We start from the raw sequence: 15,754 nt of genomic DNA, 5'->3' as shown, positions 1-15,754 counted from the left end.
TTTTTCAATTTTTTTTATTAACAATTTGGATTTGTCTTTATTCAATGACAATATAAGAGACTAATTAGTGTGCATTCATGACATAAATCCTTTTACTTACTCTTTTGTCAGCAGAGTTCAAGAAAACTTGAAGGTGAGTTGAACACTGTCTAAAGAGACCTTGAAGGTGACTTTAACTTGAACTTCAGTACTGTGTTTGATGAGTCATGCCCTGTCCATGTCAGATTTACATTTAATCTGATTTGTAAATTAGGTAAAGATGGCAGAGCTGGTTTGAAGTATGTCATTGAGCCTTAAAGAAATAAGGCTTTAAATAGCAAGGCTGGTTCATCAGATACCACAGAACAGATCTGACAGATACTGAGATACACTGTTTCTCAGCTACAACACTGATGGTTTACCTACTTCACATTTCAGGTATGTTTAAATATTCCACTGAATTCTTCAGTTATTTCCTTCCACTTGATGGGGAATGTTTTACAGAACTTGTGGGAATAAAATATGTGAAGGTAAAACAGGGTTTAAAGCACATTCAATAACCAATAAGCAATTAATATTGAATTTACTAGAGATTTATGAGAGCTATCCTGAAAAATCTCTATTGTATAAAATATTTCAATGGGGTCATTGTTTAGTGGAACATTATTGCTCGGTTTAAGCCTGACGGGAGTCTTTAAATAGTTTTAATAATCATAAATTATCAGCTTTGAACATCTGACCACTTTAAACAGGACATAGAGGAGAGTTTAACTCTCCTCTTCACTAATGCGTTTACAATTCATTATCAGTTTTATCAGCATTTATGGTGGTTTTAATTTTGTTGTATTCCTCAAGTTCCACAAAAATAATGATGAGATCCATTTTTTAAAATGTGACTATTAAGAAAAACTGTACCCAGTCCTGAACACAATACAAATCTAAATATTAATACAATACTGTAATTTCATACTGAAGTGTAATAATGTTAATATTAAATACTGAAATGTTAAATGTGATGTAGTGTGCAGCTAAGGCGCTGTATCTAATTAATGAATAATAATGGATACTTATAAATACATAAATATTTGTTTTCACTAATAATTATTAAATACAACAATTACTTCTTGTATAAAAATTTCTTCATGTTAGAATTTTCTGGTTCACTCAGAGAAAATCCTGAGCTGTGCTGCTGCTGCCTCTAGAGCTGAATTCAGGGAAGAGATGCTAAAGAACCACTCAGAGACAGTGACTGAATAGCAGAACTCTTCGAAATTTAATGAGATAAACAGGGAGTATTTATACAGAAGAAAGGTATAATCTTCATGATTATCTTTAGGTAAACCAAAGACGTCAACAGAAACAGACGTGGTGGTTGACGTGTTCTCTGGCAGTTTTGTGAGTTTATCACGAAAAGGCCTATCTAAGATGTGGAAGACAGAACTGTCAATGTGACTGTGTTCAGCACATGTTCCCAAAACAGAACAGAAAGAATCTCTAGAACAAAACAAAGAATATCATGGAAATAAGATGAGGTCATAAACAAACGGTGACACACACTCAGCCAAGGGCCGCAGTCAGCCCAGGACAGAGCGTGCCTAGATAGAGAATATATCACTTCACTTCTTAAGATTATATCAGGACTTTCCTCTGCTGAGTTGTTCAGCAGCTTGCAGCGCTATGCCACTCACTCCCACTTCTGTCCTACATTGTTCTATGCTCCTTTATGAAGCCGTGCAAGGGTGAGAAGAACCAGATTTACGGATGAATGCGGCTAGCTTGCCAGCGAGTTCCTCCTGAAGAATAATCCATTCAGGAAGGGGGTAAAGTGTTCCAATCGGCGGAGATAATCCTGCTGCTTATAATGGAAATAATCCACTGCAGTATCTGTTTTTTTTTTTCCTTTCCTCCCGGAGTGCTCTCTTTCCACCGGCTTTCTCCCGGCTTATTTTTCCTTCCATGAACTGCTGTCACGTGATGACTTTATGGCACGGAGCCACAGTTAAATTTTTCAATTCAGTTCAATTTATTTCTATAGTGCCTTTTACAATGGACATTGTCTAAAATCCACTTAACAAAAGAAGATAAACAGTGAAAGGAGAGAATAAAATAAAAATAAATTATTAAATTAAATTATTAAACTGTTTTATCCCTATTTTATCCCTAATGAGGAAGCCTGTGCGAATGTGGCAAGGAAAAACTCCCTGAGATGATATGAGGAAGAAACCTTGAGAGGAACCAGGCTCAGAAGGGAACCCATCCTGATTTGGGTGACACTGGACAGTAAATAATGTAACTGTAACTAATTAATGTCCTTTCTACAACAGCATCAAGGGCCCATGAAGAACTATTAGGTCAGTGTAGTTTCTGAGTTAATTATAGGCACTAAATCCTTGCTGCCACAAGCTGACAGATGTAATGGCAGATCTGTGACCGTGTGAAAGTCCACAAGTTACTCTGTCCATGGGTGTCTCCTGGGTCACAGGCTGTCCACACAGACCCATCCACAGCATCAGTGAGCACCACCAAGTGACAGGACTCCGACCAGGGGAAGGGCAGTGGTCACAGTGGAAACTCAAAAAACTTTAAAGACAATGTAGTTTATGTGTAAAGTGCAGGCAAGGACTCCGGCAAGACTAGCTATGGCAGCATAACTAAAAGGGAGAGCCAGAAGGTGACAGACATGAAGGCTTCCCAGGACATAAAGTGACAAACCACTTCATAGTCAGTGACCTGAGCGACTTGCGAGGGTGGTAAGGCGACAGCATCCAACACATCCCAGTACACCAAACACTGTATGCCCATGAACCTTCCAGATCTGTTCCTTTTAAAAAAAACTATACATTGAAAGCTTGACTAAACAAATGTGTCTTCAGCCTAGACTTAAACATTGAGACTGTGTCTGAATCACAAACACTAATTGGAAGGCTGTTCCATTACTGTGGGGCATTGAAAGAAAAAGCTTTGCCCCCTGCTGTTGACTTTTCTACTTGAGGTACTACCAAATAACCTGCCCTCTTTGATCGGAGTAGGCGTGGTGAATCATAAAAAAACTAAAAATTGCTCAGGTACTGTAGTCTGAGACCATTTAGTGCTTTATAGGTCCATAATAGTATTTTATAATCAATGCGAAATTTGACTGGGAGCCAATGTAGTGTGGATAAAATAGTAAAATAGTAAAAAGTTTATGCTTCTACTGGAACATCCAGACAGTAAGGCATTACAATAATCCAACCTAGAGGTAAGAAAAGCATGAACTAGTTTCTCTGCATCATGAAGTGACATCATATTTCTTGTCTTAGCAATATTTCTGAGATGAAAGAAGGCTACCCTACTGATATTATTTACATGAGCTTTGAATGAAAGAATAGAGTCAATAATCACACCAAGATCTTCTACTGCTGGACAAGATGAAACTGAAAGACCATCCACCGTTACTCTGTAATCAGAAAGCTTACTTCTAGCTGCATGTGGTCCTAGTACAAGTACCTCTGTCTTGTCGGAGTTAAGCAGGAGGAAGTTAGTGATGATCCAATGTCTAATGGCTTTACACATTCTTCTATCTTAATAAGCTGGTGTCTCTCATCCATCACCCATAGATGAAACATATAGCTGTGTGTCATCGGCATAACAGTGGAAGCTAATACCATGCCTCCTTGTTCTGTGTTCTCTGTTATCCACTTCAAACGCAGCCTGTGTTTTGTTCTGTTTTTGCCTTGTGTGACCATAACCTGATTTAGACCTGTCCATTGCCTGCTGTTTTTTGAAATGTCTTTGCCTCTGTCCTTTTGTTAGATTTTTCCATCTTTCGATTTGTTTTTGGATGTGATGAAAGCTCTCCTGCACTTGTGTGTGTACAGCCTGTCTCTGTTCTGACAATTTAAAATACATTTGAACTGTATTATTGACTACACCATCTTATGTCTTAGTGAGTTCATCCACAACTCATCAGTAATGGAGCAGTGTCTTTTCGTACTCCTGTTTTTCACAGGTGAGAGAATTGTGTGTGTGTGTTTGTATGTGTGTGTGTGTGTGTGTGTGTTTGAGTGTGTGTGTGTTTGAGTGCTTTAGGTGTAAGTTTTAGCTGAGCTGCTAAGTGTGTCCCCTGATTCAAAATGATAGCTTAATCAACAAATTTCAGCATTTCATGTTTTGAACCAAAGAAAACTCTTTTGCACCAATGATAAAATCTTACATTATAAAATTATACAATTAAGTTTATTGAATTTAAAAAAATAGACAGAGCTAATATTGCATAAAATTTATCCACAGGATTCATCTCTCTGGTCCTGTCTGTCCCTCATGAGTACACCCTGATCCTGCAGGGAAAAATCTGGAGTGATGCTCAGACTTACTGCAGAGCAACACATACTGACCTGGCTATCATCAAAAGTAATGAGGACCTGGTCCAACTTCAGAATGAAGCACAGAGACAACAATTCAGTTCCAGTGCTTGGATTGGACTTTACAATGACATCAACAGCTGGCGCTGGTCCATGGAAAATGAGCCACTGGGAACTACAAGATGGGAACCAGGTGAACCAAACAACTTTTTAGGACGTCAAGAGTGTGGTGCGATGTCTTTCTTGGGTTGGAAAGATCTGAACTGTACTCAACCTCTCCCCTCTATCTGTTTTGATGGTAAGAATCTAGATATTGCTTATTTTCCTATTTGTCAGAGAATGTTGTAGACAATGTAGACTGAATTTAAATGGCAAACAGAATATCTTAACATTTCAGACTTGTCTTTTTGAGAAACAGAGTATTTACTTGTTCAGTCTACCCAGGTCTAAATATGTGCCATGTTCCTGCTGTTCTGTCAACAGCTTTTGAGAAATTTCCTTTAAGGATTTTAATGGTGTAATCTGTATAGCTTTTTTCTTTTTGAAGTATTAACATTAACTGATACTCACATTTCATCATGTGTTTTTGATTCTCACAGACAGGAATACTGGAAATCAGAGGTACATTTCCATTCCTACTTTAATGACATGGCCTGTAGCTCAGGCTTACTGTAGACTGCATCACACAGACTTGGCCAGCTCCAGAGATGCAACTGAAGACTCAGTTATAGCAGGACTGGCCTCTGGCTTCACTTGGATTGGTCTATTCAGAGACTCCTGGAAGTGGACAGATAAAACTAATTTCTCTACTCTTAGCTGGATGATTGGAAAACCTGATAATGCCCTGAAGCATGAAAACTGTGGTTATATAAATAACGGTCAAGCTGTTGATGCAATGTGCTCAGACATAATGCCTTTCTTCTGTTATACCAAAGGTGTGTTAATGTTTTATTCAGTCTTGCATTTAGGTGAATTAAACTAAATTAAGAATGGTAATTTATTTTCTTTTATTTTTTGGGTGTCTGCATTTAGTAATCACAGGACAACAACAAATTTTTAAAGTGAAAGTCCAGTCCAAGGAGCCTGTGAATGATCCTGCACTGAAGATGGCCATCTTGGAGCAGGTGGGTCTTCCACAAGGCTTATAATGGACATTTCCAAGTATTCATCATACTCTGACACATAAAGACTGTGCTGTAATTAGATTCTGACTGTTGTATTCAGGCCCTGTATCATTTTCTACAGGAGAGTCTCTATCCTGCATTATTTAGTAATAAAAGTCTGATTCTGTTCTTCAGATCAACCAGAAACTGAAGGATCCTTTGAGGACAGAGAAGATCTCAGTGAAATGGTGCAAACAACCAGATGGAGTTGTGTTTCACAAGGTGAAAAAAGAAAAAAATACTACAGTAGACAATGAAAAGTGTGACCTCTAAATCTATGTTACTTCTAAGTTAATCTTAAGTCATCCTTGAATTCATGTCAGTTTTGGAGTTTAGATGTTATACATATATTAGCATAATAAATATAGTCGATAATGAATGAATGTTTAATTTCTCCTTTTAACATACATATACAGTAATGACTGTACCTCTGTACACTATAATAAGGGATGTTAGCTTTAGGGGAAACAGATTCAAAACTAGTACTGACAAAAATGCAGCAAGTCTTTGGAAAACATCTTAGCTGTTAGCAGTTCTTTTTACATACATATATGTGTATGTAAAATATATATTTTGTCACTATTTTATTAGTAGAGTTGTATGATACTTTGTCACTGCACTTATTAATCTATTTGTTTAATACTGATATTTATCACTTTATTTACTTATAAAATATACATGAACTACATTAATTCCTCACTCTATGTCCTTGTGTTATAAAAAAAAGTTTTGTTTAATTGTTTTTCTGTCTTCTGTACAAGCTAAGTGATTCATCTGGAGGTAAATCATACTGATGGCCTTTGTTGTGTTGATGTGTCTAGTTTAGCAGATTCAGGAATGAGCAGCATATGATAATAGTGTGTGACACTAAAATATATGAATAAACTAATTATTATTATTATTATTATTATTATTATTATTATTATTAATTGTTATTATTAGATAATAGATAGATCAGGGCAGGGTAAGGAACTGAGAGCAACTTGTCCAGCAACTATAGCTTGAACTTTTGAACTCATGCAACTTCTGTTAAGAGTGTATGCATAAAAGCAGTGTGAGAGAAAAGAGAAGCACCTCTGTCTCACAGATGCACTGTGTGTGTATGTGTGTGTGTGTGTGTGTGTGTGTATGTGTGTGTGTGTGTGACTGAGATGTCCTGTGCAGTCTTTTTTATTAATAAACTTTTCTGCTCTTACTGTGACTTTAGTCAAGTCTCAACTTATTTCAATTTGTTTAACTGATTTCCACCACAATGGTTAAATGGTATGGAAACATCCTTAAAGGCTTAGGTTTTTAAGACAGAGGAAGTGTTACTTTCACTGTAACATGACCAGCTGTGTTTTTGGTACTTAAAGAAACAAGACAGAGGCTGGGTGCTGGAATGATTGTATATTGCTTTAACAGGAACGAACTCCTATGTCTGTAAAATTACTGAATTTTACAAAGCACTATACTAATCTTATCAGTGATTACCTGGTTTTTATTTAATCCTTTTATTATTATATTATATGGACCATCCACTATTTAAGGCTATGTGGATGAGCTGCTATCAGAACGATAATTTATTATATTCTTAAAAAAACACACATGAAGTAGGAAGCAAGTGTTCATCCATTTCATTATCCATTATGCAATACAATCAGGGAGGTGTTTGATTGGCCTCAAATTTATTCTACAGCAGGAAAATGACCCCAAAAATATGGCCAGTGTCAGTAAGAACTATCTTCATTGTAGAGAAGAACAAGGAGTCCTGGAAGTGATGGTTTGGCCCCCACAGAGCCCTGGTCTCAACATCATTGAGTCTGGGATTACATGAAGAGACAGGAGTCAGCCTGCAGAAGATCTGTAGTTCTCCAGGATGTTTGGAACAACCTACCTCCCAAGATCCTTCAAAAACTGTTTCAAAAACTAGATTTGATTTTGATTTCACTTTGTTCACTTTGACAGTACAACAGTGACACTGTATCTCAATATATATATATAAAACAAAATAATTAAGTAAACATTATTGTCTAAACTGTGACTGTAGTTTCAGGACACATTTCTTCATATTCTCTAGATTAAGTGTAAGGAATGTCTTTGAGTCGTGTGTTGGGAGCTGAAGGTATATGAAGGTAAACCATGAATTTTATGGCTTGATTTTGGCTCTGTAACCTTCAGAGACTACTTATCCTTATGTGATATCCTTCATGTGTTAAACTGAGCTGCTTATTCCTCTTCCTTCAGGCAAAATGGCTCATGCAAATTCATCTGTCCTTTTGTCCTACATCACAGAATTCACCCAGGCGACTAAAATACTTCAGAACTACAGATTCCTTTTTCTCTCAAAGCACAGGGAGATGCATTTACATTTACATTTACGTTTACATTGACAGCATGCAGCAGATGACACCAGGCTGTGATACTTCCCGCCAGGATGCTCTCAATGGTGCAGGTGTAGAATGTTTTTAACACCTTTGAGGGCAGTTTAAAGTCCTTCAACATGATAGAGATGCTGCCGGGCCTTCTTCACCAGGATGTTGACGTGACAGGACCATGTCAGGTCCTACATGATCTAAACACCAAGATACCGGAAACTGTCTACTCTCTCCACTGGGATCCTGTTTTGTCGTTGTTGGAGGGGCTCAAAAAACATCCCTGTGGGGCTCCAGTGCTGAGGGTAAGACATGGTTGCCCATCTGTATTGCCTGTGGTCTGTCTGTCAGAAAGTTGGAGATCCATCAACACAGGGACGGGCCCAGGATCTCCAACTTAGTGGTGAGTATGGTGGGAATTATGGTGTTAAATGTTGAACTGTAGTCAACAAACAGCATTTTAACATAATTCCCCTTTCTGCTGTCCAGGCCTGTGATGGAGGTGTGAGATGGCATCCTCAGGAGAACAGTTGAGATGGTACACAAACTGTAGCGGGTCTAGTGTGTCAGGAAGGGAAGAAGTGATGAAGTCTCTGATTAATCCTTTGAAGTACTTCATCACTACTGAAGTAAGGGCCACTGGGCGGTAGTCGTTCAGGCAGGCGGGCTGGGGTTTCTTGGGGACAGGAACAATGGTGGACCATCCAATCAGGATTACAGACTGTTCTAGGGAGAGGTTGAATATATCAGTAAACACTGAAGAAAGCTGGTTGGCACAGACCTTCAGGACCCAACCTGTGATGCCATCTGGTCCTGCTGCTTTCCTAGTATTTACTCTCCTGAATGCCTTTGTCATGTCATGCTCGAAGATGATGAACGCACTGTCCTCTCCAGCCTGTTCCTTGTGCGTGCTGCTTATCGTGCTGTTAGCACTGTTAATGCCATTAGCGCTGTGAACTACAGCCTCAAAGCGAGCATAAAAGGTGTTTAGCTCGTCTACCAGAGAAGCGTCCTCATTCACTGATCTGGAAGATGGTGTTCTGTAGTCTGTCATAGTTCTTAGTCCCTGCCAGACTCCTAGAGCCACTTTGGTGAAATTGTGACTCTAGTTTCTGTCCATAGTGCCGCTGTGCCTCCTTCACCACTCTGCACATGCTGTAGGATGCAGCCTTATACTCATCCATGTTTCCATTGGTGAGCCCGGTGTTGTACGCAGCAGAGTGGGATCTCAGAGCGTCGCGGATGGATTTATCTACCTACGGCTTCTAATTGGGAAACGTTCTGATGATAGTTTTGTGAACAGTGTCATCCGCTAGTTTCCTGATGAATCCCATAACTGCTTCTGTAAACATGTTGATGTTATCAGAGCTGCTCCGAAACATGTCCTAGTCTGCGTCATCTAGTGCATCTTTGTAGAGCGGCCACCGATTGGTCCGTCCAGCGTGCAACCTCCCTCTGAGCCGGAACTTCCTACTTGAGCCTTTGTTTATATTTTGGCATGAGGAAAATGGCAGCGTGGTCGGATTTCCAAAACGGGGGGCGAGATTGTGCCTTGTAGCTGACTTTGAATGTTGTAAAGTGGTGGTCCAGTGTCCTTTCACCCCTGGTGGAGCAGGTGATGTGCTGATATAAGTTTGGCACTTCACGTTTGAGGTTGTCACTGTTAAAGTCACCTGCCACAATAAGTGCAGAATCCTGGGCTTGAAACTGGTGCTGTGTGAGAGGTTCATGCAGCTCGCATAAAGCAGTGTCCCTGTCTGCCTAAAGCTGAATATAAACGGCGCTGACTATGACCGATGTAAACTCCAGAGGAAGATAAAAAGGATGACATTTGGTCAACAGTTCCAGGTTGGGTGAGCAGGAGCGTGTGAGAGGAACAATGATCACACTGTTGCACCAGCTACTGTTCACCATTAAACACACGCTGCCTCCCGGCAACTTCCCCGATTCCAGTGTTCTGTCCATGTGGTGAACCGAAAAGAACTCGGCCGGCTGGATGGTGTGGTCCAGCACCGCTGGATTCAGCCATGTCTCGGTGAAGCAGAGGAGATTGCAGTCTATATTGCTAAGATGCAGAAAAACTAGTTTGTGCTTTTGTTACCTCAAGGTTGGATTATTGTAATGCCTTACTGTCTGGATGTTCCAGTAGGAGCATAAACAAGCTACAGTTAGTCCAAAACGCAGCAGCTAGATTCCTTCCTGAATACATCACTCCTATCTTAGCCACACTACATTGGGTCCCAGTCAAATTTTGAATTGAATACTATTACTGACCTATAAAGCACTAAATGGTGTTGAGACCAGGAGACGTTGGGACAAGCAGAAGTTACTCTTTATTGAGAACTCACTGTGCGTCGCTGTAGTCATCCAAGTCTGACTATAGCTCAGCACTGTAGAATTTATACTTTTCAAGGGGGAGGGATAAATAGAGGTGTAGACAATCTAAACAAAGCATGCAAATGCAGTACAGGAATCAGCCCAGTAATGGAATTTCCCCAGCCCTGATCGCATCAGCATAACAGAGTCATTCAAATGCATAGGTGCTAATCCAATCAGCCTGACAGTATCGCCCAGACCTTCACATTATCATAGAGACAAAGGCACAGCCTGGCCTTGAGATTAGCATTCACATTTAACCTGGGACCCTGCCCGGTGGTCAGGAAGTACATACAGACAAAAGGTAAATGTCTCAGACACCTGGGCTGCCAGACTTGATCTTCTTAGAATGTTATCATCTTTACATCAAAATGTAAAACCCAATGTACATAACTTTTTCAATTTATATACTATTATGTTGGAACCTAGATTTAACATTTTATAAATATTTGTATTCCAACTATATATATATATATATATATATATATATATATATATATATATATATATATATATATATATATATATATATATAAATTTGCATATGCATATCCAATAACTTTGTTTTTCACAATTATTTTTTTGTTTCAATTATAAAGGAACCTTGAAGGACAGATGGTAGTGGATTTTGCTAGGAGGATGGACATGGCTGTGGTTAACACTTATTTTCAGAAGAGGGAGGAGCATAGAGTGACTTACAAGAGTGGAAGTAGGAGCACACAGGTAGACTACATCCTATGTAGAAGAGGCAATCTGAAAGAGATTAGTGACTGTAAAGTGGTAGTGGGAGAGAGTGTAGCCAGACAGCATAGGATGGTGGTGTGTAGGATGAATTTGATGGTCTGTAAGCAGAGGGAAAACATAGAGATGGAGAAGAAAACCAAGTGGTGGAAGCTGAAAAAGGAGGAATGTTGTGAGGAATTTAGACAGAATTTGAGGCAGGCTCTGGGTGGTCAGGTAGTGCTGCCAGATGACTGGGAAACTACAGCAGAAGTGATCAGGGAGGCAGGAAGAAAGGTGCTGGGTATGTCATCTGGAAGGAGGAAAGAAGATAAGGAGACTTGGTGGTGGAATGAGGAAGTTCAGGATAGTATTCAGAAGAAGAGGTTAGCCAAGAAGAAGTGGGACATGGACAGGACTGAAGAGAATAGACAGGAACACAAGGAGTTACAGCACAGAGTGAAGAGGGAGGTTTAAGGTTTTGGTCTAAGGCCAAGCAGAAGGCGTATGATGAGTTGTACACTAGGTTAGACACTAGAGAAGGAGAGAAGGACTTGTACAGGTTAGCTAGGCAGAGGGATCAAGATGGGAAGGATGTGCGGCAAGTTAGAGTTATTAAGGATAGAGATGGAAAGGTGCTCACAAGTGAGGAGAGTGTACAGAGGAGATGGAAGGAGTACTTTGAAGGGCTGATGAATGATGAAAATGAGAGGGAAGTGGGACTGCATCAGGGATCGGCTCTGAGCCCCTTCCTGTTTGCTATGGTCCTTGGACAATGATGTTTGCAGATGACATTGTGATCTGTAGTGAGAGCAGGGAGCAGGTGGAGGAAAACCTGGAGAGGTGGAGGTTTGCGCTGGAGAGAAGAAGAATGAAAGTCAGTCGTAGTAAGACTGACTACATGTATGTGAATGACAGGGAGGGAAGTGGAACAGTAAGATTACAGGGTGAAGAGGTGAAGAAGGTACAGGAGTTTAAGTACTTGGGGTCAACAGTCCAGAGTAATGGAGAGTGTGGGAAAGAGGTAAAGAAGCGAGTGCAGGCAGGTTGGAATGGGTGGAGAAAGGTGTCGGGAGTTCTGTGTGATAGAAAAATTTCAGCGAGAATCAAGGGGAAGGTGTACAGGACAGTGGGGAGACCAGTAATGCTGTATGGTTTAGAGACAGTATCACTGAGACAGAGACAGGAGTCAGAGCTGGAGGTAGCAGAGCTGAAGATGTTGAGGTTCTCTTTGGGAGTGACAAGGTTGGACAGGATTAGGAACGAGTACATCAGAGGGACAGCTCATGTTGGATGTTTTGGGGACAAAGTTAGAGAGGCCAGGTTAAGATGGTTTGGACATGTCCAGAGGAGCGAGAGTGACTATATTGGTAGGAGAATGTTGGACATGGAGCTGCCAGGCAAGAGGAAAAGAGGAAGGCCAAAGAGGAGGAATATGGATGGAATAAATGAGGATATGAAGCCAGTGGGTGTAAGTGTTGAGGATGCAGAAGATAGGGATAGGTGAAGAGAGATGATTTGCTGGGGCGACCCCTGAAGGGAAAAGCCGAAAGAAGAAGACACTAGATTGGCAAAAGTTTTGGGACACCCCTCTAAAACATGAAACATGGAGGTGTTCCTACCACTTCATTGGACAGAGGTGTATAAAATTCAAATTTTATTTGAACGATACACAGTATGATATGCAGTGAAATGCTTATACAACTGTTGTGACCTTGAAAAAAAGAAAAAGGAGATAAGGAGAAAAGGAAATAAGGAGGCAAAATGCCAATTGGAAAGATAAAATATAAGATATAAAAATATAAAATTTTGCTGGAGGAGTCAGTAGGCAAAAAGAATGGAAAATTCATTCTGTATTTAATGAAATGAATCCTAATAAGTGTAGCAGCTACATGGTTATATTTATGTACTGAAGGGAGATGAAATGGTTAACAGAGGAGTGTTCATAACCTGTCTGTGTTTGTGCTCCTCCTCCCTCCCTCTCTCTCTCTCTCTCTCTCTCTCTCTCTCTCACACACACACACACACACAAAACCAGGAAATTTCAGAGAAAACTAATCTGATCTCTCTCTCCACATGTGAGAGTTCAGGAAAATGGCTGAAGCCAGTATTTCAGTAGTTCAAGATCAGGTCCTCTGTCCAATGTGTCTGGATCTCCTGAAGGATCCAGTGGCTATCCCCTGTGGTCACCGTTTCTGTAAGGTGTGTATTAATGGCTGCTGGAAGAAGGGCGTCTACAGCTGTCCTCAGTGCAGAGACACTTTCACTCCAAGGCCTGTTCTACGCAGAAACAACATGCTGGCTGAAGTGGTGGAGAAACTGAAGAAGACTGAAGTCCAAGCTGCTTCTCCTGCCCACTGTTACGCTGGACCTGGAGATGTGGAGTGTGATTTCTGCACCGGGAGAAAACACAAAGCCGTCAAGTCCTGTCTGATGTGTGTGGCCTCCTTTTGTGAAACTCATCTGAAACCTCATCTTGAACATCCTACTTTTAAAAAACACACATTAGTCGAAGCCTCTGGAAATCTTCAAGAGATCTGCTCTGAACATGATAAAATGCTGGAGATCTACTGTCGTACTGATCAAACCTTCATCTGTTATTTGTGTACGATGGATAAACACAAAGGACACAACACCGTAACAGCTGCAACAGAAAAAGCTGAGAAACAGGTTTAATCATCTTAATTATTTGTTCATGTCTAGAAACATGTGCTTTAGGCAGTTTAGACAGTGAATTTATCAATCAGAAGAATTCTGTAAAATTGTGTGTTTTCTGATTAATAGAGAAAATGATAGTCATAATCTGGTCAGAGCAGTTAGTGAACATTCCAGTGACAGGGTGTGGCAGGTGACAACACACACACACACACACACACACAGACATCCCATCCATGTCACATAAAATATCCACTAAGTTAATTTTCCATCTGCTAGCTGACTGGACTCAGAGCACAGAGTTTCATGTCATAACAAAAAACCATGATCTAGATGGCACATAATATATAGATTCGTATTCAATTTAATTTATAAGCAATTGATTTAGTAATCAGACTTTTTATATCCACTGTATAACCTTATGGATATAACTGATGTGTCCTCAGAGTGAGTTAAAGGAGGATCAGATGAAATTCCAGCAGAGAATCCAGGAGAAGCAGAAGAAGGTGCAGGAGCTGAAACAGACTGTGAACACTATAAAGGTGAGCAGTGAGCAGAGACAGAGCTGCTCCTAGAAACACACACAACATGGACAACCAGTCATTTAGAGTCCCAGTAAGAGAGGGAATGATAGATGAGATTTAAATCTTCTGTGTGTGTGTGTGTGTGTGTGTGTGTGTTCTAACAGCTCAGTGCACAGACAGCAGTAGATGACAGTGAGAGGATCTTTACTGAGATGATCAGCTCCATGGAGAAAAAGCGCTCGGAGGTGACGGAGCTGATCAGAGCTCAGGAGAAGGCTGAACTGAGTCCAGCTGAACGACTCCTGGAGCAACTGGAGCAGGAGATTGCTGATCTTCAGAGGAGAGTCACTGAGCTGGACCAGCTTTCACACACACATGATCACATCCATTTCCTCCAGGTAACACTCACTGTCTGATCTACAGAGCCAGCTGTTCCTCACACACTCTCTAAAACACCTCTCATTAAAGCAGCAATAAATGTCCCCGTCTGACATCACAAGTGTGTCTTTCATTTCATTTCTTCTCTGTAGGCTTTAGCTTCTGGACGTCGGTCTCCTCCATTAATCAGACCAGAGTTTGACACGTCCAGCATCTCCGTCCCTCAACATGTCATTTGATGGAGTGAGGAATTCTCTCTCAGATCTGAAGAAGAGACTGGAGAAATTCTGTGAGGAGGAATTCAACAAAATCCCTCCACATGGTAAGAGGAGCTGCTCCTGCTGGAGAAACACAATGATGGACGTCTTTACTCGCTCTGTGAAGTGTTATTTCTTAGCCATGCTCCTGCTTACTTTTCTGCAGCCAGTTTGTTCACCTGACACTTTGAAGTAAAATACTGATTTCAAATAAATAAACTGACTGTATCACTTTCAACTGTTTCCATCTTTTACACAACCTGATGATGCTTTTTGTCTTCATTTCCATTTTTCTCTCCACAGCTGCAGCAGTTTAGATCATTTCACCACCAGAGCCACAGAGCAGAGAAGAGTTTCTGAAATGTACGTCTAACACACACACACACACACACACTTCACATGAATATACAGTATTGTGTGAATTAAACCCAACATGTTCACATTGTTCAGTTTGTTTTTCTCTTTTATTTTAGATTTCTGTTATCTGACTCTGGATCCCAACACGACACATCCTAACCTCATTCTGTCTGAGAAGAACAGAGTGGTGAGAAACAGTGAGAGAAGGCAGAAGTACTCTGATCATCCAGAGAGATTTGACTACTGGTATCAGGTGTTGAGTAAGGAGAGTGTGTGGACGCTGGTACTGGGAGGTGGAGTGGAGCGGTGATGTTGTGTCCATATCAGTCTCATATAAAGACATCAGCAGGAAAGGACTGGGTGATGAGTGTGGGTTTGGACGCAACAATCAGTCCTGGAGTCTGTGGTGGTGTTCTTCTTCTTCTCTCTCTTTCTATCACAACAACATTCAGACTGATCTCAGAGTTCCATCATCCTCCAGAATAGGAGTTTATGTGGATCACAGTGCAGGAACTCTGTCCTTCTACAGCGTCTCTGACACCATGAAGCTCCTCCACAGAGTCCACACCACATTCACTCAGCCTCTATACGCTGGGTTCTTGGTTTGTTTCGATCAGAAGTGAGGTTGTGTGATCCAGAATAAGATGTATC

At 40.6% G+C, this 15,754-nt stretch overlaps 1 protein-coding gene across 1 annotated transcript; it reads left to right on the top strand.

The window, feature by feature from the left end:
• Nucleotides 1-277: 277 nt before the first annotated feature.
• Nucleotides 278-6,658, top strand: LOC131354038 (putative C-type lectin domain family 20 member A). The gene is made up of 6 exons (XM_058391262.1): nt 278-417; nt 3,906-3,967; nt 4,249-4,617; nt 4,919-5,254; nt 5,352-5,443; nt 5,618-6,658. The coding sequence occupies exons 2-6, from the start codon at nt 3,931-3,933 to the stop codon at nt 5,753-5,755; spliced, it is 972 nt and encodes a 323-aa protein (XP_058247245.1). The 5' UTR covers nt 278-417; nt 3,906-3,930; the 3' UTR covers nt 5,756-6,658.
• Nucleotides 6,659-15,754: the final 9,096 nt, after the last annotated feature.

Source organism: Hemibagrus wyckioides, linkage group LG06 (genome assembly GCF_019097595.1).
Source record: "Hemibagrus wyckioides isolate EC202008001 linkage group LG06, SWU_Hwy_1.0, whole genome shotgun sequence".
NCBI lineage: Eukaryota > Metazoa > Chordata > Actinopteri > Siluriformes > Bagridae > Hemibagrus > Hemibagrus wyckioides.
Note: the sequence above shows the minus strand (reverse complement) of the source record. Positions and strands in the feature narration are given on the sequence as shown.